Source organism: Hydra vulgaris, chromosome 07 (genome assembly GCF_038396675.1).
Source record: "Hydra vulgaris chromosome 07, alternate assembly HydraT2T_AEP".
Classification (NCBI taxonomy): Eukaryota; Metazoa; Cnidaria; class Hydrozoa; order Anthoathecata; family Hydridae; genus Hydra; species Hydra vulgaris.
The window spans coordinates 20108990-20130184 of record NC_088926.1 but is presented as its reverse complement, the minus strand read 5'-3'; the positions used below and the strand labels follow the sequence as shown (position 1 = coordinate 20130184).

The 21195-nt window shown below is 26.0% G+C and overlaps 1 protein-coding gene across 1 annotated transcript in view; it reads right to left on the bottom strand.

Annotated features, from left to right (window-relative positions):
- The window catches only part of LOC100207773 (glutathione S-transferase LANCL1), a 30276-nt gene extending 11347 nt beyond the window's left edge, over positions 1 to 18929 (bottom strand). Inside the window, exons 1-8 of the mRNA XM_065801319.1 lie at positions 18759 to 18929; positions 15839 to 15962; positions 11552 to 11692; positions 11103 to 11311; positions 9550 to 9687; positions 3132 to 3323; positions 2373 to 2549; positions 549 to 621 (exon numbers count right to left, since the gene is read on the bottom strand). Of these exons, the coding sequence (XP_065657391.1) occupies positions 549 to 621; positions 2373 to 2549; positions 3132 to 3323; positions 9550 to 9687; positions 11103 to 11311; positions 11552 to 11692; positions 15839 to 15962; positions 18759 to 18848 (1144 nt within the window). The 5' untranslated portion in view covers positions 18849 to 18929. The remainder of the gene's footprint in view (positions 1 to 548; positions 622 to 2372; positions 2550 to 3131; positions 3324 to 9549; positions 9688 to 11102; positions 11312 to 11551; positions 11693 to 15838; positions 15963 to 18758) is intronic.
- Between the last annotated feature and the right edge of the window lie 2266 nt (positions 18930 to 21195).

Here is a 21195-nt window from a genome sequence, read left to right as displayed (position 1 = left end):
TAGAACTCAAAGAACCATTAGTTAATTTTGAAATTATGAATAAATTTTTTATTCAAATAAGATACCATGGTGTGTTAATTTTTAATTAACACACCATGGTATATGGTATTAAATTATTAATTTTCAAAAATTAATAATTTTTTTTTTTTGTAAATATAATTAATTTGGTGATTCTTAATAATATAAGATTAAATTTGATAATTTTTTTTAATTATTTGCTTATTTTAGATTTTAATAGTATGCATTTTTTCAAATTGTTGTTTTGCTAAATAATTATTTCAGCAGGTTGCATATAAGCATTATTTTTTTTTTATAGATTCATATTTACAAACTAATTAGAAATATTATTTGAGAAAAAAAAGTTTGTAAAATTTGAGTTTTGCATGCTTTTTTAATATTTTTTCATAAATGACCAAAGTTACATGGTGAAACTTAGGCGATTTTACGGTATTTGTTATATTTAATTAAATTTTAAAAAAAATTTTTAATTATTAATTAAATTAACTTTTTGATAAAAAATTTAATATCAGATAATTAATTTTGCACACCTTCAAAAAGTGAGAACGGATGATCAGGAGTGCGACAACCATGAACACCATAGTCAAGACACCATTCAGCAAACTAAAAAATTAAAAAAGACTTAAAATGATATAAGTTGCTACATCACCCTACATCACCCTTCATCAAATTTATCCTATATTATACCTAAAAGATTTAAACCCAAAATTAAGATTGACACTTTAAACTAGACATAAAAAAAACCCAGTAATAAAGCTCAAAGAAATTAGAATCTTGAATAAACAAAGATAGAAAGACTATTAGGATTTCGCAAAATATTCTGTTATATAAATATGTTACAGAATATTCTTGCAATATATTCTTTTTTGATGATATATAATTATATTAAATAAGGAAAAAATCTCCTCATCTGATTGGATATAAGAATAATATTACAGAAAAAAAACAATATTTTTTCAGTATTGGTCATTTTGACCTTCCATATAATTTGATATGATTCTTTTTAAGCTTTAGTTATAAAATAATTTAAAAATCCATTAATTTACCCCCTGGGTAAACAACAGACATTTAAAAATGTCTGTTGTTTACCCAGGGGGGGGGGGGTTCTTAAATGGTTTGGCTTCTGTACTGATACTAAAATAGTTTTTGTCATCAAAAGCTTTTGAATACCCAGAGTTTAGCAATAGCAATTGATTACAAAAATTTTATTTTGCTAGGGTTATGACAGCTGATCTTAGCAATCTCAATAAGATATTGCAAGGACAAGGATCAAATATCTATCCTATTATAAGATATTAGTAATCAATATTTAATTCATTTCTTCCATTTAAAAAGCATTGTTATTAAAATATGGTTGTTTTTTTTGCTGCTATCGAAAAAATAAAAGGTTTTTTTTGCCAATTGTTTTACAGAGCTCAGAAAGCAAAAAATTTGCTTTGTAATGCATTGTAAAATTTGACACATCCATTTATTATAATAGCAAAGTAATTAATTTAAAATACTAAATAAATATTAGCGTGGAAAGTTGTCTAAAACTAAAGACCTCCATTTATGATTAAACAAATCTGTGAATCATTTCACTCACAAAATCTTGCCAATCTTTTTGTACTATTTTATTAAATTGTTAGCTTTAGTTATTTATTTATATACGTAAAAAAAAGTGAATTCAAATATTATTTAAACTCAAAGACATTTAAAAAAGACATTTTAATATTATTAAATATCATATAAGTTTTTGATAACTTTAGTTTTTCACGCTCGAATATTTGCGGCTCTCAGTAATTTTTCAAAAAAATATTAAAGGAAAAATGGCTCTCTACTTCAAATAGGTTGCTAACCCTTGCTCTATGATATCTACAGTAGGCATACCTATATAAAAATTGAGGATTCCATTAACAATATTCTTACTCAAGATTAATAAAGAATTTAAAAACATTAAATCCTTTATCAACATAAAAGTTTTAAAATTCAATAAAAACCATTAAAGTTTTGAAAATTTTTCGTAAATCAAAATTGTAAATTGTATTTATGGCAAGTTAAATCAAGTGAATTAAAGGTAAATTAAATCGAGAGGAACAAACTTGGACAAACTCTATTCCTATTATAATCCCTAAAATCTAAAATAAAATATTTTTGTTACATTGAGTTAATATAGGAAATAAAAATTCTAATCTTTTAATTCTTGCATATCATCAGTCAAACTTGCTAATTTTAAAAAAAATAATAGATAATGACAATTTAGATAATGATAATTTCCAGTGTTTATGCTCATGCTTATACTCATTATTACAATAATTATTAATAAACATTTTTTAACAGATTAAATTAAATGAATAATTATTTTAAATTAGAACCTTAACAGCCTTCCAAAGGTAAGAAGAATCATTTGTCAACTGGAACATGCATAAAAAGGCATAACCATTTCCAGCAACTCCATGACACAAACCATAACCTTTACAAAGAAGTCCACGAGACCATATTACTTCAGCAAATCTATGCGCTGCACTTAAATATTTATTGTCATTGTAAATCTAAATTTGCAATATATATATAAATTATAATAATCAAAATTGTTATTAATAACATTATACCTTAACAATAAGGTGTATAACCTTATTGTTAAGGTATAATGTTATTAATAACAATTTTTATTATTATAATTTATTACTACTTAGAGGTTGCCCATAAATTAGGTCACATTCTAGGAAAGGAGGGAGGGGGGAAGGAAGTTTAGTGGTTTTGTAATAAACTGGTACAGGACTTATTATTAAAGAATTATAATGTTGTTACAAAGTGGGGTGGAGGAGGGAGGGGGGGGTGGAAGAAGGAAGGGAAGGAGGGGGAGGAGGAGGGTGAAGAGTTTTACCAAAAACAATCAAAAACATTGCGCGTAATTTATTGACAATTCTTTGTATAGTAACATTTCATATTAAAACTCAATTATACTTATAATATAAAATAAATTTATAATTTAACAATTTAAAATCTATGAATACAGTTTTTTTTTAAAATGGGTTAAGAACCAAGGTTACTAAGGTTACCAGCCAAATAATACAACAAATCAAAGAAATAATAACTATTAAACCATTAAAATTATGAAAACAACTTCTCACTTTGTAAGCTAAAGCATAAAGATGTACAGCTCCTGGTGCTCCATGACACCAGTGAACTAACTTGTCAGTTGTGTTACCAATAGATGAACAAATATTTCCAGAAGTAAAACGAAGCTCCAACAACTGATCCAAACAAAGAGCAATGGTTTTTAATTGTTCACTGCTAATGCAGGAAGGAAGTAGCAACTTTACCTTGAAAATTAAAAATAAAATTCTTCTAATAAAAATTTTTATCTAAAAAAAATAAAAACTTTAATGATGATATTAATAAAATAATTTTGTCTATAGGCTTGATTATGGTTTATTCAATGCTATGCATTTATATACAGTTACTGTATATAAACACTGTATATAATATTGTATATAAATACTGTATATAAATGCAATGCATTTATATACAGTTAGCATTAAGCATCTTTGTATATTAGCACTTTTGTAGTGGAATAAACAAAATTGATTGATTTGAAACTTGATTTGAAATTGATTGATTTGAAAATTAAATTTGAAAGCTTTTTAAATTTCTTTAAAAATTAAAATTTAATTTAATAAAATAAATTTAATTTCAATAAAATTTAATAATAAATTTAATTTAAATAATAAATAGTAAATTTTTTAAATCCGAAAGTAGAAAAAAATTATTCAACTGTTTTTTTATTAAAAAAAATTTTTTTTCAGAATTGCGGTGAAAATGTTTTTTCAACTAATTACTGCTCAATGTTTTCTGCATAAACTACAAACACTGTTTAAATAACAGCATTGAAAAAAGTTTTGGTGTAACGTAAATGGCTAAACACCTAGGTAAATTGCCATTTTGTATATAAAATGGGAACAGTGTAACCTCTTAATAAGACCTGTATTTATGTATAAATATAAATATGTATATATATATATATATATATATACATATATATATATATATATATATATATATATATATATATATATATATATATATATATATATATATATATATATATATATATGCGGTAGTGGTGTAGTGGTAAAGCGCTCGCTTCATAAGCGAGAGGTTCCGAGTTCGATCCCCACCACGTCCCTGGTAGTACCGCGCTCAACTTGTTTCTCCGCGCAGCGGCCTTGTTCGTCAAGGTTCGTATTTCGGAGTTATAGAGTTGAGAGAGGGTTATAACCATAATTAAGTAGCCTCCTCATCTGTAGTGGCCTTCTGGGCCTTGGGGAAGTGAAATAACAAAAAAATATATATATATATATATATTTATATATATATTTATACATATTAGGGGTATAACTAAAAAATACATTTTATTTTTTTGGAAACGGCATAGCGGCAAAAGATGAACTTTTATTTGTATTAACTTGAAATAATACTTTTTTCCAAATTGAAAAAAAATCCCCCACCAGTAGGGTGCATCAAATGCCCCGTACTTTCGAAAATTGATCTGTCCCTATTCTTAAAACTTTCAATTGGTTCTCACAAAACACTCTGTTAAATTTTTTCAAAATTGAATGAGATTTAGAGGGGCCACCTCAAGTCTGAAACTTGCAACGATACCCTAAACAGAAGAAAAAAAAGTTTTTCAAATGTATGTCATGTTGGGTCTCAAAAGAAGCGAAATTTTATATAAATTTCAAAAATTTAATAAAAATTTTACAATAATAAAAATTTTACACAAGAATTATTATTTTAAAAAAAAACAATAATAAAAATTTTACACAAGAATTATTATTTTAAATTTTATTACATAAAAATTATTATTTTTTACAAAAAATAATAAAATAAAATTATTTTTAATGGTTGTTGTCAAAAATTTTTTATAAGGCAATTTTAACAAAAAATGATATTTATTTTTGAAATTTATATAAAATTTTGCTTCTTTTGAGACCCATAATGACATACATTTGAAAAACTTTTTTTTCTTCTGTTTAGGGTATTGTTGCAAGTTTCAGACTTGAGGTGGCCCCTCTAAATCTCATTTAATTTTGAAAAAATTTAACAGAGTGTTTTGTGAGAACCAATTGAAAGTTTTAAGAATAGGGACAGATTAATTTTTGAAAGTACGGGGCATTTGATGCACCCTACCCACCAGTGCAGATGAAAATTTGGTCCCAGCTGTCTAAAAATGCAAAAAATTCAAGCTTTTGCATTTATAGTAGGGGCAGGGTTACTTAACAGAATTTCAAAAATACCATAAGAGTTAGTTTTGTAGCTTGATCTATCTACTTATAGATTGTTTTGTTTTTTGGTAAAAATGATGGGAAGAGTTGATCTTGACAATTTGCAATTATATGTATATTTGAGAGGTTGGGGGAAGGGGCTTTTTAATTTTTTTTTTAAACAATGATGAGCTATGGCCATTAAGTTTGCTTTTCCGTCTTCTTTTGTTTCTAAACGTTTCAATGGGCTGTTGAGAGTGGGAGGAGAGAGGAGAAGAAGGGGAGGAGTCAAAAATAAATTTTGTGAAATTTTTTAGTAATAAAAAAAAATGTCAACAAGCAATTGTTAAAACAAAATATCTCAATCTGAAGTTTTTCATGTTGGAAAAAGAATTGAAATTATATATAACACATTACACACAATACATAGCCAATAACACTTGCTTATTAAGAAAACTGTATTACAGAGGTTATCCTGTGTTAATTTTCCAAGCATTTCTACAATTAATAAAGCTTCATGTCTATTTTTTTATGCCTTAATGTATTGAAATAGGAGGTCTCATGGTAAAAAAATTTACCATGTGTCCTTTATTAGGTAAAGAAAATATTGACTAACGTATAAGATGTTTACTTTATTATAGTAAAATGCTTATAAATTTACAATTCAGTCCAAATTTAAATTGACTTAATAATATAGTAATGTGTTTTTATGATAAAAATATTAATATATAAATGTTTTTAGTTGAAATGAATTCTTTTACTTTTGATATGCCATTTAGAGACTATAATGTTGACTTAAAAAGGAATGGAAAGAATTTAAACAAACACAAAACCATAAAGGCAAAAATGTGGTTTTAAAAGAGGAAGATTTATTTAATGAAAAATAAAAAAACTCATCATCTCGAAAGATAAAACACAAGTTTTAAAAAGTAGACAAGAAGATGTAAATTTTCTCAATGATCAGAAAGAATTGCATGTTCAAAAAATGTTGCGCGAAAAATATTTTGCAAAATAGAAAGTGAAGTAACAAAAAAATTTAAAGAGTCCATTAAGAAACAAAGGTTAGTCATTAAAAAATTTGAGGAGACAATAAAATGTTTTTTATACTTGCGACAATGGAGATAATAAGATAGACAGTATCTCCAGCCTTTTAGAAAATTTAAAGAGTATATTGTTCCTATTTTTATTCATTATCTGTAAAGTAATTACATAAATTAGCTCTTGAATTAGCTCAAACAGAAACATCTGCAAGTTATATAACAATTAAAGATTTTTTGTACCTGAAAACTGATTTTGCTTTGATTTGTTAAAAATGACATTACTTTAGACAGACTGAAAAGCAGTTCATCAAACTGGAACTGATTGCGGCTATGTGCTATATGATATATCGCTATATATTATATAGTTATTTCCAGATTATAAAAAAAAAATTTAAAATTTGTCACTGGTCTTTTTGTTCTACATTACAGTGCAGAGCGTGATTTCTAGTCTAGACCTCATTGAAACTTTTTTTAATGGCCGTAGCTTATCATTGTTTAAAATTTAAAACAACTGATAAAAAATCTTAGATAAAAACCATAAAATAGTCTTTCTTTAAATAAAAAATGTACAATTACAAAATTGTCGTATATTTAAGGACATGAAAAAAAAAATTAAAAAGCCCCTTCCCCCAACCTCTCAAATATACATATGATTGCAAATTGTCAAGATCAACTCTTCCCATCATTTTTACCAAAAAACAAAACATAATCTAAAAGTAGATAGATCAAGCTACAAAAATACACTCATGGTATTTTTGAAATTTTGTTAAGTGACCCTGCCCCTACTATAAATGCAAAAGCTTGAATTTTTTGCATTTTTAGACAGCTGGGACCAAATTTTCATCTGCACTGGAGGGGGAGTTTTTTTTCGATTTGGAAAAAAGTATTATTATTTTAAGTTAATAAAAGTAAGTTCATCTTTTGTCGCTATGCCATTTCCGAAAAAATGAAATGTGCTTTTTAGTCATACCCCTAATTATATATATATATATATATATATATATATATATATATATATATATATATATATATATATATATATATATATATATATATATATATATATATATATATATATATATATATATATATATATATATATATATATAATATATATATATATATATATATTTATATATATATATATATATATATTTATATATATATATATATATATATATTTATATATATATATATATATATATATTTACATATATATACATACATTCCCTGGCCAAATTTAGACGCACTCGAGTTTTTTAAGAATTTATCGCATTATACCAGTTTATATGCAGTACATTCACATTTAAACATGGATGTGATGGATTTTTATGTAGGAAATTTATTATACAATTCGTGTTTGTATGTATTTTCCATATATGGTATTACAGTGTGAGTCAATTATTACATTAACGCGTACAAGTCAAAAGCTGCTCCAGTCGCGTTCGCCAGGAAGCCCAAGTTAACACCTGCAATAAAAGCAAAGCGTCTGACATGGGCCAAACAGTTCCGTGATAAAGATCTGGACTTCTGGAGGTCGGTAAGTTGTTACAATTTCTTTACAATTTTTTCACAAATAATGCATTTAACCTTTTTCTATGATGACAGAAGACCAGCACAAATGTTTAGTGTTTTTTTGTTGCCCTTTTTGACAAGTCTGCTTCAGTGATGAAAGCACATTTAAAATTTTGCAGTACAAAGCTCAGTTTGTGCATCATCGTCACAGAGAAAAATTTCATCCTGACTGTGTTGTTCAGACTGTGAAGCACCCTACAAAAGTGATGATTTGGTCAGTCATCAACAGCAAAAGCACTGTACGTCTGTACGTGGTAAATGGTATGATGAAGCAAGACCAGAACAAAAATGCCTTGCAAAATTGGTTGATTATGCAGCTCCAAGAATGGTTTCCAAATGGGGAACCATTCACTTTTATGCAAGATGGAGCTCCCTGCCATACAGCTCGATCTGTCAAAGCTTTTTTGGCAGAGCAAAATATTCCTCTGTTGGATTGGCCAGGTAATAGCCCAGATCTAAACCCCATAGAAAACATTTCGGAGTTGATGAAAAGAGAAGTGGCTAAAAATGTCATTACAAACAAACCTTAACTCATAGAAAGAATAATTTACATCTGGAATCATCATCCTCAAATGCAGGAGACGGTACAGTCCTGCATTGACAGCATGCCGCGCAGAATTAAAGCTCTTCTAGCGGCTAAAGCTCAACAAAATATTGACATTTAAGTATATTTATGTCTGTTTTCTTTAAAAAGTCAATTAATACATATTGTTCTTTCATAATAATGTTTTATTTGTAATATAATATAGATAATCAAATGGATAAGCAAAAAACATATATTGCACCTGGTAAATACATAATTCCTGTATGGTATCACAAGATAATTTCCATTTTTCATAAAAATTTTTAGTGCGTCTAATAATTTGGCCAGGGACTGTTTATATATATATATATATATATATATATATATATATATATATATATATATATATATATATATATATATACTGCATATATAAATATATATACAGTATATATATATATGTATATATATATATATATATATTTATGTATATATATATATATATATATACTGTATATATATACATATGTATATATATATATATATATATATATATATATATATATATATATATATATATATATATATATATATATATATATATATATATATATATATATATACACACACACACACACATTCATATATAAACATATATACAACGCTCAGTTGTATGTATATACAACTGAGCATTGTATATATATGTATATATGAACCAACCCAACTGCCGATTTAACAGTGTCTGAAGTCGGCAATTTTTTGCTGACTCAGATTTTATTAGCTACTCAAGTAAATAAAGCGGCAAAAAGAACAATCTTTTATAATCTAAATAAAATAAAATTATTTTATAAAATTGTGAAACAAAGTTAATATTTAATATTCTAAATAAAGTAGTGAAAATAAAAACAAAAAAACAAACATTTTAATCAAATTCTAAATTTAAAAACACACACAAAAATATTTTTTATCTAAATACTTTATAAAATAATTAAAATAAAAACAGCATTATAAACATTTTATTAAATTTTAAATATGAATCTTTTATTTAAACCGAAACCAAATAATTAAAAACAGAATAAATTTTATCTAATTTCTAAATAAACTACTCCCTCTTTATATATAAATACAAATTATAAGCATGAGAAACCTGCAACAAAATATATAGAATTCCAATATATCCATGTGCAGCACCAACATAATGCTTATTATGCCAAGTATAAGATAGACACAACACATGTGTTGAAGCAATGTTTGCAATACCATCTTCAAATAAATGATTAACAACCTAAAAATTAAATTAACTGACAAAAATTAAATAATGAACAAGAAACTATAAATTACTAAAAGTAAGGTCTAATTTGTTACTTGGCCTGTAAATCCTTCAATTTGATAATCCCATGATTTAAAAATCTTATAATATAATGACCCCATGATTTGATGGTTCCATGATTTAATGAGTCGTGATTGAAAGACTCATGATTTGAGGATCCAGTAATTAGATTTTTGAAGATCTGGGGTTTGATGATTTCTAATTCAATGAGCCCATGATCACTCGCATTTTTTGAAGATTTAGTAATCCATGATTTCATAATCCAAGATTTAATGATTCTTTAACTTGATGATCCATAATTCAAAGATCTCATTAAAAAAATGTGTTGGCAAAATAGATTAAAGTAAAAAAAATTCAAAATATATACTCACTACTTATGTTAGACCACACTTAAAATTTGCTATTCAAGCATGATCACCTGATCTCAAATGCAATATAAAAAGACTCAACTAAATCTATCGCTGAACAACTCAAGTCATTATTGAGCTCAAACATCTTTCTTACAAAAAGAGACTTAACATTCTTGAAATAACCACTCTGAGATCTCGAGATCTTATACGAAAGTAAAAAAATACATGTTTTCAAAAAAGCTGACTTGTTCACTCTACAAAAAAAACAGCATCTGTACTCAGACTACAATCTACATGGCCGCAATCCTGGAAAAGCAGAATGTGTCAAACTGTGCTGAATGATTCCATTATTTCCCAACCCATGTCGTAAATGATTAGAATGCTTTACCGTCCAAAACTGTAAATGCATTGTCAACAAATACTTTCAAGAACATTTTTTACCAGACAAGCCTAAAACCATTAGCCAAACAACATAAATAGTCACTTGGATACAACAAATATCTTCAGCATAGAAGTGCCTGGTGCCACACTTCATTAACTTCAATGCTAAAACAATTTTATTTTTTTCAAAAATTTTAAAAAAATTTAAAAAATTAAAATTTTAAAAAACGTTTTCAAATTTTAATTTTGAAAAAGTGTAATTCAAGGAATTAAATACTTAATATTGAAACTCAAACTTATTTATGTAATTATAACTAATTTATGTTAATTTACTTTATTACAAATGAAATTTAACTAGACTTGCATATTAATATATGACTTTCACTTTTTTTTCAAAAAATAGCTCTAGTAGTAATTGTTTTGCTATATAAATATGGCTTTTATAACTGTTAAGGTGCCTGCACAATTGTGATATTTCATTATGCCCCATGAATTATGCATTGATAACTTTTAAACTTTATGAAAATCCTAAAAAATTTATTTTTATGAAAATACTGGAAAATTATTTCTTTTTTATTCATGATAAACATAGTTGTATAAGTGAACATTTATATTTACCATCATACAATTTTTACTCACCTTTTGAATCAACTGTAAAGGTATCAAATGCTTATAACTTTGGTATACAAACAGTAATGCAAAAAGATAACCAGCTTTTCCATACAGTAACTCATCAGGTATGTTATCATTAGATAGTAAATCTGACAAAGATAAAAGTTGGAACAGGCTTTGCTTGCTTAATTCAGGGTCACTATTCATTAATAGTACAGTTGACAGTGCTAAGCAACCTTGAAAATTAAACAAAAATAATTGTTTTTAAAAAAGTTTAACAAAAATTTATAACTTAATGTTAAACCTTTTTTTATTACAGTCTAATACATTAGTGTTAAAGCACGTTTGCAAATCAAGAAGCAAGCCTTATCAAGTGATGTATATATACCAAGCAATGTATGCCATAAACTAATGTCAAAGTGGGTGTATGCTAATTAGCAATTAATAATCATAAATAATAAATACCTTTTTCTCACCTGAATCTCCACATAGAAAACTAATTTTTTTTTGATGACAATGGTTTAAAGATGATTGCAAAAACCTTCTGATAATTTTTTTATGACTGTCATCTGTCATCCCTTGTGAATTGGATAACATTGAAAGATATAATGCAATACCTATTAATAAAAAGATATTCATGTCAGGTAGCTTGAAAAATCTAATAAAAAAAAAAATTTGTTTTGAGCCCCCCTCCCCCCTCCTTTTCTTCTCTATCCCTGGCATCCATTTTGCGGTAAAGGGGGGTTGTGTTAGTACATTACTGTATTTTTTATACAGTTCATAATTGTTATTTTTTTTACATAAAATCTCTTATATTTAAATATTATCTTATAATATTTTTGTTTGGCCGGGATTTAAAATAGCATAAGTTAAAGTTATAATTAAAAGTTAAAGTTATAGTAAAATATAGCTGATATAGTGTAATGCATTTTAGTGTAAACATATTTAATACTATTACGAATTAAATAGGTTTACACTATAATATATTACACAGTGTTTCTGCTTTTGAAACTGTTTTCAAGAAACAAAAAACAATGACACCTTTGGAAAAAAAAATTTAACTATTCAAAATGTTTATAAATTAAATAAAACTTTCTTCCTCTCTTGCACATAGATTATCCTGGTCACATTTAAAATATCCGGAAAATTTTTTCCTAATAATATCCGGAAAAAAACGTGGAAAAATATTTTGAAGACATTTCTGGAAAAATCCGGGAATAAAAACGCTTTTTGTATATTTAAGAATATCTCATATGCTTGAAAAAAATATTTTTTGGCAGACATTCTTCTACATAAAAGAACAGTATTTTAATGCTTACTTAAATAGAGTTGATAAATTAAATTAAACTAGATTTTTATGTGAAATAATCAAATAATTATGTGATTTATAAGTTCTTTTTAAATAATCCTTAAAAAAAAAAAGTTTCATATTATTTAAACATTCCAAATCAAAGTATTTATCAAAACATAAGCAAAAAACTTTTTAATAAATAATTTTAAAATTTCTTTTTCTCAAAGGTAAGTTCAGGATCTTGATTTTTTTTCAATATAAATACTGGTGTGATATACGCTTTTGTAGTTAATAAATGATGTCAAACAAAAAAGCTCTTTTAAATTACTTTATCTCGAGTTATAAACATTATGTTTGGGTTTTCCTTTTTGCAATTAATTTTTATGTAGGTCAACACTTTTATATTTTATATGGAGGCCAAAATTTGTGACTTTTAGATCATTCTGGTTCAGGTCGTATTTACAATATTTCAGGGCAAAATGCCGGAATTTATTTTTTACCTTTTTTTTAAAAAATGTGACATAGATTTTGTAAAAAAAGCATTGTCTTACAGAGCAATTAAGAACTATAGGTAAACCTAGGTAAAAAATACAAAATTCTTAACAAACAAAATGTAATTTAATTAGCAGTAATCAATTATGTTAGGATTTCTAGAAGTTTAGGAATATTGTAGTGCAAAAACAGTTGCGATCCGGTTTCGAGCAACAAACTAGCTCTTTTTTCATCAAAGCTGTTACCCACCTTTGAGAATATAATCATTTTAAATGTTACTTAAATTTTAAATAACTATAAAGTATAGGATGCCTAATACAGTAAATATTTCAACTTTAACCTAAATCGAAAAACAGAAAACAAAGAAATAATTTTAAATATAAATATTATGCAAGTTAAAACTTATAATAAATTAAATTAAAAGAAAAAATAAAAACAACATAGATTTAAATGAAACAACAATCAAGTTAACGAAATATATATTATAGGTTATATATATATATATATATATATATATATATATATATATATATATATATATATATATATATATATATATATATATATATATATATATATATATATATATATTATAGGTTTTTATATATTTTATCACCAACTCTGGAAAATCCAGTTCTTGGCCAAATTCCCAATCTGGTACACCCCTAATATATAACCATTTATAAAACATATAATAACCGAATAAAAATAACAATCTCAACGAGCAAACGCTTTAAAAGTCTAACTTATACTTGATTTATTTTAAAAACAAAATTAATATTAGTGCTATAGATATAAGACATGTGAAATTAAAAATTATGATACAAGTTTTACTAATAAAATATTAAAACCAAAATAAACATTTTAATTTTTTTATTTGGATTTAGAAATAAAATAGTGCAAACAAATATGATTTCACGGCAAATAAAAACAAAATATTTTAATGAAAATAAAAATAAAACAAAGTAGAAAAGCAGTATTCTTTGCATCAAGTCTCAAGTTGAACTAAAACGCAAACACTTTTTCAAGGGGAAAGCCTTAATATAATTGTGAAATTGTTTGAAAATCGTTTAAAAACTCTATGGTAAAAAATCCATTATTCAAACCAGATATTTTACAACAAAGAATATTAGGTTTATATTAATCTATTACCTGGAAGAATAATGGCAGAACAATAAATGCTTTTTTGTTAACATCTCAAAATCGATATGGTAATTTTAATTAACACAAAACTTATTTTATGATTTAAATACATATATATATTTTTAATAGGTCAGGTGAATTTAAAAAAGCACATGCTTTTACTCAGTATTTTATCAAGTAATGGGTCAGGTTTACGTTTATAAATGTTTTAGCAATTTTTCTCAAGTTTTTATTCACCTAAAGTTGAGCAATTACTCCAATTTGTCTTGGCATTTGGGAAGCCCTATAATAATAAATATACACGTACAAATAAGAAAAAATTATTTGTACAAATAATGCCTCACCTAAGTAAAATATAGCATAAAGTAATTGATGAGTGATACCTTTACTGTTTTAATTATTTTATGACAAAAAAAAATATTTGATGACAAATAAAACTATTTGGATATCTGGAAAAAATAAAAATTTATAGAAATTACTGGAATTCTGGAAGAATATGGAAAAAGATAATCCCTATTTGCACTATCTTCTAAATCTTCTAAATATCATTACTGTAGCTAGATCTATGTTTGACTTTCAGGAATGATACTTGCTATGTCACTGGGTATTACGGACATCGTTGCAATCAAATTTATAATTATTGTCAGCGAGCATTAAAATTCTTTTAAATTTAAAAAAAAAAATTTTATTCATAAAATTATTTGAATAAGAGATTTTTAAAAGAGTAAAAGTCTTTGTTCAAATAGATTTCAAATAGATTTCTCTTGTTCAAATAGATTTCAAATAGATTTCTCTTGTTCAAATAGATTTCAAATAGATTTCTCTTGTTCAAATAGAATTTTTTTTAAGAAAAAAATTCCTAAAAAACAACTTGCATATTTATAGAAAATGTGTAACCATGATATTGCTTTTATTAAATGAAAATATAAAATATAATGGTATTGTATTTCTTATATTCTATCTGAGATTTCTTGTTAAAATAATTTTTAGTTAGAAGCTTTTAATGTATTTAAAACATATAAAATATAAAAAGAAACATTTTTATGGCTAACTTTTGTGAGTCTTTGAGTATTATGTAAATTTAATAGTTGAGTAACTTAACTGTAGTTACTTAACTGGTTATTTTGATTTAGTTTATACGTAAATTTATTGTGATGTACTTTATCCACTATGTAAATCAAACTAAATTTAACTTTAAAATAGAAGTCGGATGCTATTGGCTTCCATGCAGAGATTTTAGTAAGTAATTTAAATTTAAAAAGGCTTTATGTTGAATGAAAATCTCCATGCAAGAGACCAAATGATCATACTTCTCTTTAAAAACAATTTAGCGTGATGTACTTTATGTACTTTATAAAAAACTTAAAGAAAAACATTCTATATTTTTTAAAATTGGAAAAAAAAAAATGCTAAATTAAAAAAAGAAAAAAAATCACAAACATTTAAAAAAAAAAAAAAACTAATTGCAAAGGTGTGAAAAGCAATCACGATTCATGATTGTGATACACTTAATTCGAGCCCTGTAATATAAATAGATTTTCTTTTCTGAGTATCATACACAAAAGTAAGATTTTTGAGTAGTAGCTTTAAAACAAACAGTAAAAATCATATTTAGCCACACACTTATTGTAAGGACATCAGTCTGACCAAAATCTCAGATTCTCTGATCTAACCACAAAGCTATTGAACATTTCGTTGGTCAGGCCGTTTAAATAAGTCCTGGATTTTGTATTGTCTAATGTGGTTTAAAAATAGAAAAAGTAAAAACCCTAATAATAAATTATAGAAATTCATTAAATATAGAAAACAAATACCAACACACAAAAAAAAGCTAAACCTGATTCTCCTGTATACACTGAAAAGTCTTTAATGCAATAATCATTACTTGTAACACCATTAACAAGTTTGGATGTTTGAGTTTTAATAAAGGAATGAATTGAACTGACAATCTCTCCATCTAACTTTAAAAAAATTTTTTCAGAATTTTAATCAAAATTGTACTTAATCTCAATATGGATGCAAGCTACCACAAGAGGCTATTAAGAAAATGAGCAAAAAGATAATAATAATAAAATTAATAAAATTAATAAATAAAAGCCTTTAAGAAAAGGAATGTAGTCCTAATTAACAAATATGAAATAGTGTATTACAGTTTCTATCTAATTAGAATAAATGTTGAAAAATTACTATGGTATAATGTTTTAATGAAATAGAGTACATTGATAAAAAAACGTACTTATTTTAAAACAGCTGTTTTTAAAATGAATTAAATTTTGACAGTGTCTTAAAAACTTGATAAGGATTTTCCAAAACGGTATCACTAGGCCAATATCTAGCAGGACTAAGAGGAAGCGGAGCAAAAAAAACTTGCTGTGGAACAGTTAATGTTGAAGCGACAATAGCAGCTGATTCCTTTTATGCACTTTTTGACTTTTTTCCTGGGGTAGGTTCTGTAGCTTTCCTTTACTCTTGATACGTTCCACATTGTCTTGAAAATTTGTTCCAAAAGATTTGTGGATTTTTCATCCATATTTATTTTTTTATACTATCCCCCAAAATGATAAAGATTAACCATGAGTCCTTAAAAACATATGCAGCCAAAGATGGGGATGATCATGATGTTGCAAAACACTGGAAACATCTGGAACAACTTCTCTAATTATTGCAACTATATGGTTGTTGTATTTATCTCTTTCCTTTTGAGTATAGAATCTTTGCCATATCTTTCATATCCTTGTAATGGCCACTGTCAGAAGAGGCTAACAATATTACAGCTGTAGATAGACCAAGTTTCCAGTACTCATAAAGTGCTCATGTGAGATAGCTCCAGTTTTGTGAACTCTGTACTTGGTAGCATGATTTTTATCAAAATACATAATTACAATCTCAGCTATATCACATTTATCTAATGTCTTTTCAAAAACTAGGATTAATAATATTTTTGGAAACAGCAGTATAGTTGTAACAACAGATAATGTTTTGTCAGTATACTACCATCTTTGAGGTTTTTGCTGGTTTGCAAGGAGCAAGCTTGCTCCTCCATCCAGGTACCACTGAATTTTTGGTGGTTAAAATTGACTAAATCCTTTACCTGATTCCTGTTAACTTCATGCCAGTGCTCTTTCAATTTAAACAATGGGTTCTGTGGACCAACAGTTTTTTGAATTGCCACAGCATCATAAAAATGCCTAATATAAATTTCACCTACATGATGACTGCATGTCAACATAAGCAATATTTGGTCATGAAATTTTGTCAACCTTGTTCTTCTTTGAGATGGCCAGTGTTTGAATCAGTAGTGTTAAAGCATATGGTGACTGTGAAGGAACACACCAATTTAAAAATAATCCAAAAACATCTGAACAGCTTAAAATTATGCCTCTTCATGACCCAGGCCTGGCACACCAAGAAAATGGGTCTTATTGTTGCATCTTATCAGGACACACATACGGTCTTTTTGTCATCTGTTGCACCTGTAAAATCTTTAATGATTTTTCCATAAAAAATGTAAAATAATTGGCTTGCCAGTGTTCCTAACTACTTCTCTTAAGTTGAATTTCAGAATAGCAGTATCCTCCTGTATAATCTTTGCAGAGATTCTGTGACCAGAGCTTATGGACAAAGTAATATCATCAAGATTTCTACCAGAACTGGTAACAACAGGACTAATGACAGCATTTGCCTAATTATTTATGCCTGGTTTTTTCCTTAGAGAAAATGAGTACCTGACCTTTATTAGTTTTCTTCTTTTCAGGTTGAGGAATCTCAAAATCTTCATCATCAAAACTTTGATTAGTACTCTCAATATGATTAGTACAATCATCACTAAAACTTTGTTTTTCAGGTAAAAAAAACTTGCTAATATTTTTGCTTCTTTTTGAACAGAAAATGTTACCTGACTCTTCCTTGATTTGGCTTTCACACTAATTTGCTAAAAACTGAAGAAATTATTCAAAACCAGACCAAGGGCAAATCTGCCTCAATCTGGTTTTGGATAAAAATTAAATCTTCCTTCTTGTCTGAAGGCAATATGCATTTATTAATTTCCAAACTTTAGTAAAATATTACTGTAGAAAGGTAATTTGAGGTGGGTTACTGTATAATAAGGAACTGCTATGATTTTATAGTTACACTTTATATAAATAAATTTACAAGTGCCCAATTAGGACAAACTCATTGGTCAAAAAGAAGGTTTTGATTCAAAAGAATTTATATTAATGCTCATATTTTAAAGATATAAACAACTATAAGAAGATTTAATAAGTTTAAATCTTGGCTAAAAAAGTTTATCTTGCAGAATATTGAGTGCTATTTCTTTCAATAAATTTATGAGTATCAGGTACAAGTCACATGAAATGTGTTTAAAGATACACAACTAGACAATATATTCCAGATTTAAAAGTTTTCTTTTCAACAATCTTTGGACAACAACACCAAAAAATTTTTGAATTTTTAAATATTAATAATTAAGTTCTCAAAAAATCAAAAGCTTTTTACTAAAACAATTTTTAGTTCAAAACTTATTTGTTGACACCAATAAAATAAAAATAAAAAAAGATTTTCAGAGATATATATCCCATAAAAATATATTAAGATGTAATAAAACAGATTGTTAATAAAAAATATCAAAGATTAAATAAAGAAACTGATCTTTGGAAACATTCAACTAATTTTTCTGTTATTTTAAAGTTAAAAATGATATGAAATCATTTTTTAAAGCTTAGACATAAACTTGGATAGAACTTGTTGTTAAATACCTTTTCATGCTGATCAAGCAAATGTTTTGTTTCATCATATGCTGGATAATGATTCTTAAAATATCTTTTTTCAAGATCTCTGTCTGACATTGTATATATTTCTTCTGATAGTGTTGATTATTTGTAAAGATCTTATAGATTATTTGGATAAAACACTAAAAAAAGCTTTGAGAACTTCATTATAATGCAAAATAATTTCAATTATGCAAATTAACTTAATCTTTGCAAACATTATCCACATATATATATATATATATATATATATATATATATATATATATATATATATATATATATATATATCAAAATATAAAAAAAGTAGTTGTTCACATTTCAGGAAATATTTACAAGATAACTAACTCATAATGATAAGATTAATAAAGTATCAAAAGTAAACACTTAAGTAATTCTAATCTTAGTGAAATCTTTAATTTAAGTTAAAAGGTAAGTTGCTCTATAATTTTATGGCTTGATATTTATTGAGATTTTACAATGTAATATTTAATAATTGCAAAAAAAATGGTTATTGATGTTTCTAATAGTAGAAATTATTAATAAAAAATAGTAAAAAAAAAATTTTAGATAGAAGATAGATGGCAGGTTTTATTGTAGATGATACAACTAGAATAATTAGTCTTTATGTAGAAGAACGCAATAAAAATTTATTTTTAATTATGCTTTCTGCAGTGTTCGTCTTAGATCATAGAACTCAAAACAATGGCCACGATAGATAGACAAATAAGCAATTTAAAAGCTGATATGAATTTTTTTTAAACTACTTTATTAATAGAAATAAAAAGATTTTTACTTTGGCTATACTTTGGAGGTCAGATAATCTTAATAAAGCATGTGATAAATTATCCACATAAAGGTTACGTTAGTTAGGAGGCTTAAAATAATTTTATTATATTTCTAAAAAAATACAGTGGAGTGCATAGTTAGCATTTTTTTTTTTTTTAATATCTTAACTAAAAATAAAGATATTTGCAAATTTTAAAAGAGTTTTAAATTTACAGTTCGTGGAAAACTATAAATATCAATAAATATATGTATTAAAATAATTGTTTTAATAAGATATTCAAGTTTAAACAAAATATAACTCTTAAAATCATTTTTTTTGTTTAGAAATTAGGTTCTTAGCATGAAAGATTTAAAAAGAAAGCTATTTTATAAGAAACTTTCTGACAAATAACACAAACAAGATTTTCTTTAGTTTTTACCTCAAACCAGATTAATTTATTTTTTATTTTTTCACTTTATTTGAGTTTTATAGAAAATTTATCTTAATTATTATTTTTGTTAAACTGGTTGAGAGAAGAAGATCCAAAACTATTAAAATGAACATATTGAAATTGCACAAGCAGAAGAAATTCCTGCCAAGAAAGTTAAAAAAAAAACGAAAAGTGATTAAAGGTTTTTCAAAATGAAAAGCTAGAGATGCAAGTTTTATGGAAAACTTGCAAAAAGCAAGTTGCAGTTCATAGCACTGTGAGCCTCGCCTCGTAAAAAGATATATTAAAGACAAAGATTTTTTTGGACAAAAGTTGCATAACCTAGTTTATAAACTGTTTATTTTAATTTTTTTATCTTAATTTCTCATTGCTTTTTCTCTTTCTAATTTTTTGTGTTTGTATTACTATATATTAAAACATTTAAAAAAAAAAAAAATTGAATTTATTAATTTATCTGTTTTTTTCATATAATTTTGAATTGTCTGTTTTAGTCCAAAAAGTGGACACTTTTTACAAAAATAAAATTTTATTTTTTATTAAAACTTGAATTTTTTCAATTTTTTTTTTTTTACACCGGAGGTCAGGGAGGCTGCTTTAGTTGTGGTTACAACCCTCTCTCAACTCGATAACTTCAAAATAACAACCTTGAAGATTACAGCTTATGATAACGCACTCAATATGTTTCTCTGCTGCGCAGAGAAACATATTGATTGCGTTATCATAGGCTGTAAAGTGGTCTAGGTAATTTTCTAAGAATATTTTGAAGTGATGCTTAAATCAATTTGCTTTGATTTTGAAGCAAGGTCTCATTTGTGAAACCACTGGTGCCATTCATTTCACTATCTGTTAAGCCATGAATCAAGAAACTAACATTACCTGCCTCATTAGATGGACTTAGACAAGGTATGTTTTTGCAAGCTTTTTTGGCTGCAATTGATTTTTGCAATTTTGCTTAGTCTTATTTTTCTTTGTAAACTTATATCTTTCTTTTGGCGAAGTCCTTCTTTTACAGAAGTATCTGTTAAAATGAATTTTTTACCTTTTTTCCTTCCATCTTTCTTGGTGGTGCTTGTGGAAAGAGGGTTATTTCTTCATGAGACAATTTTAAGGTTGAAGATCCTGGCATTATGAACTCTTTGAAGCTGGAAGATGAAAGTTCAACACAATGATATGACAAAGGCTTTTGATTTTGTACTTTGAAATCA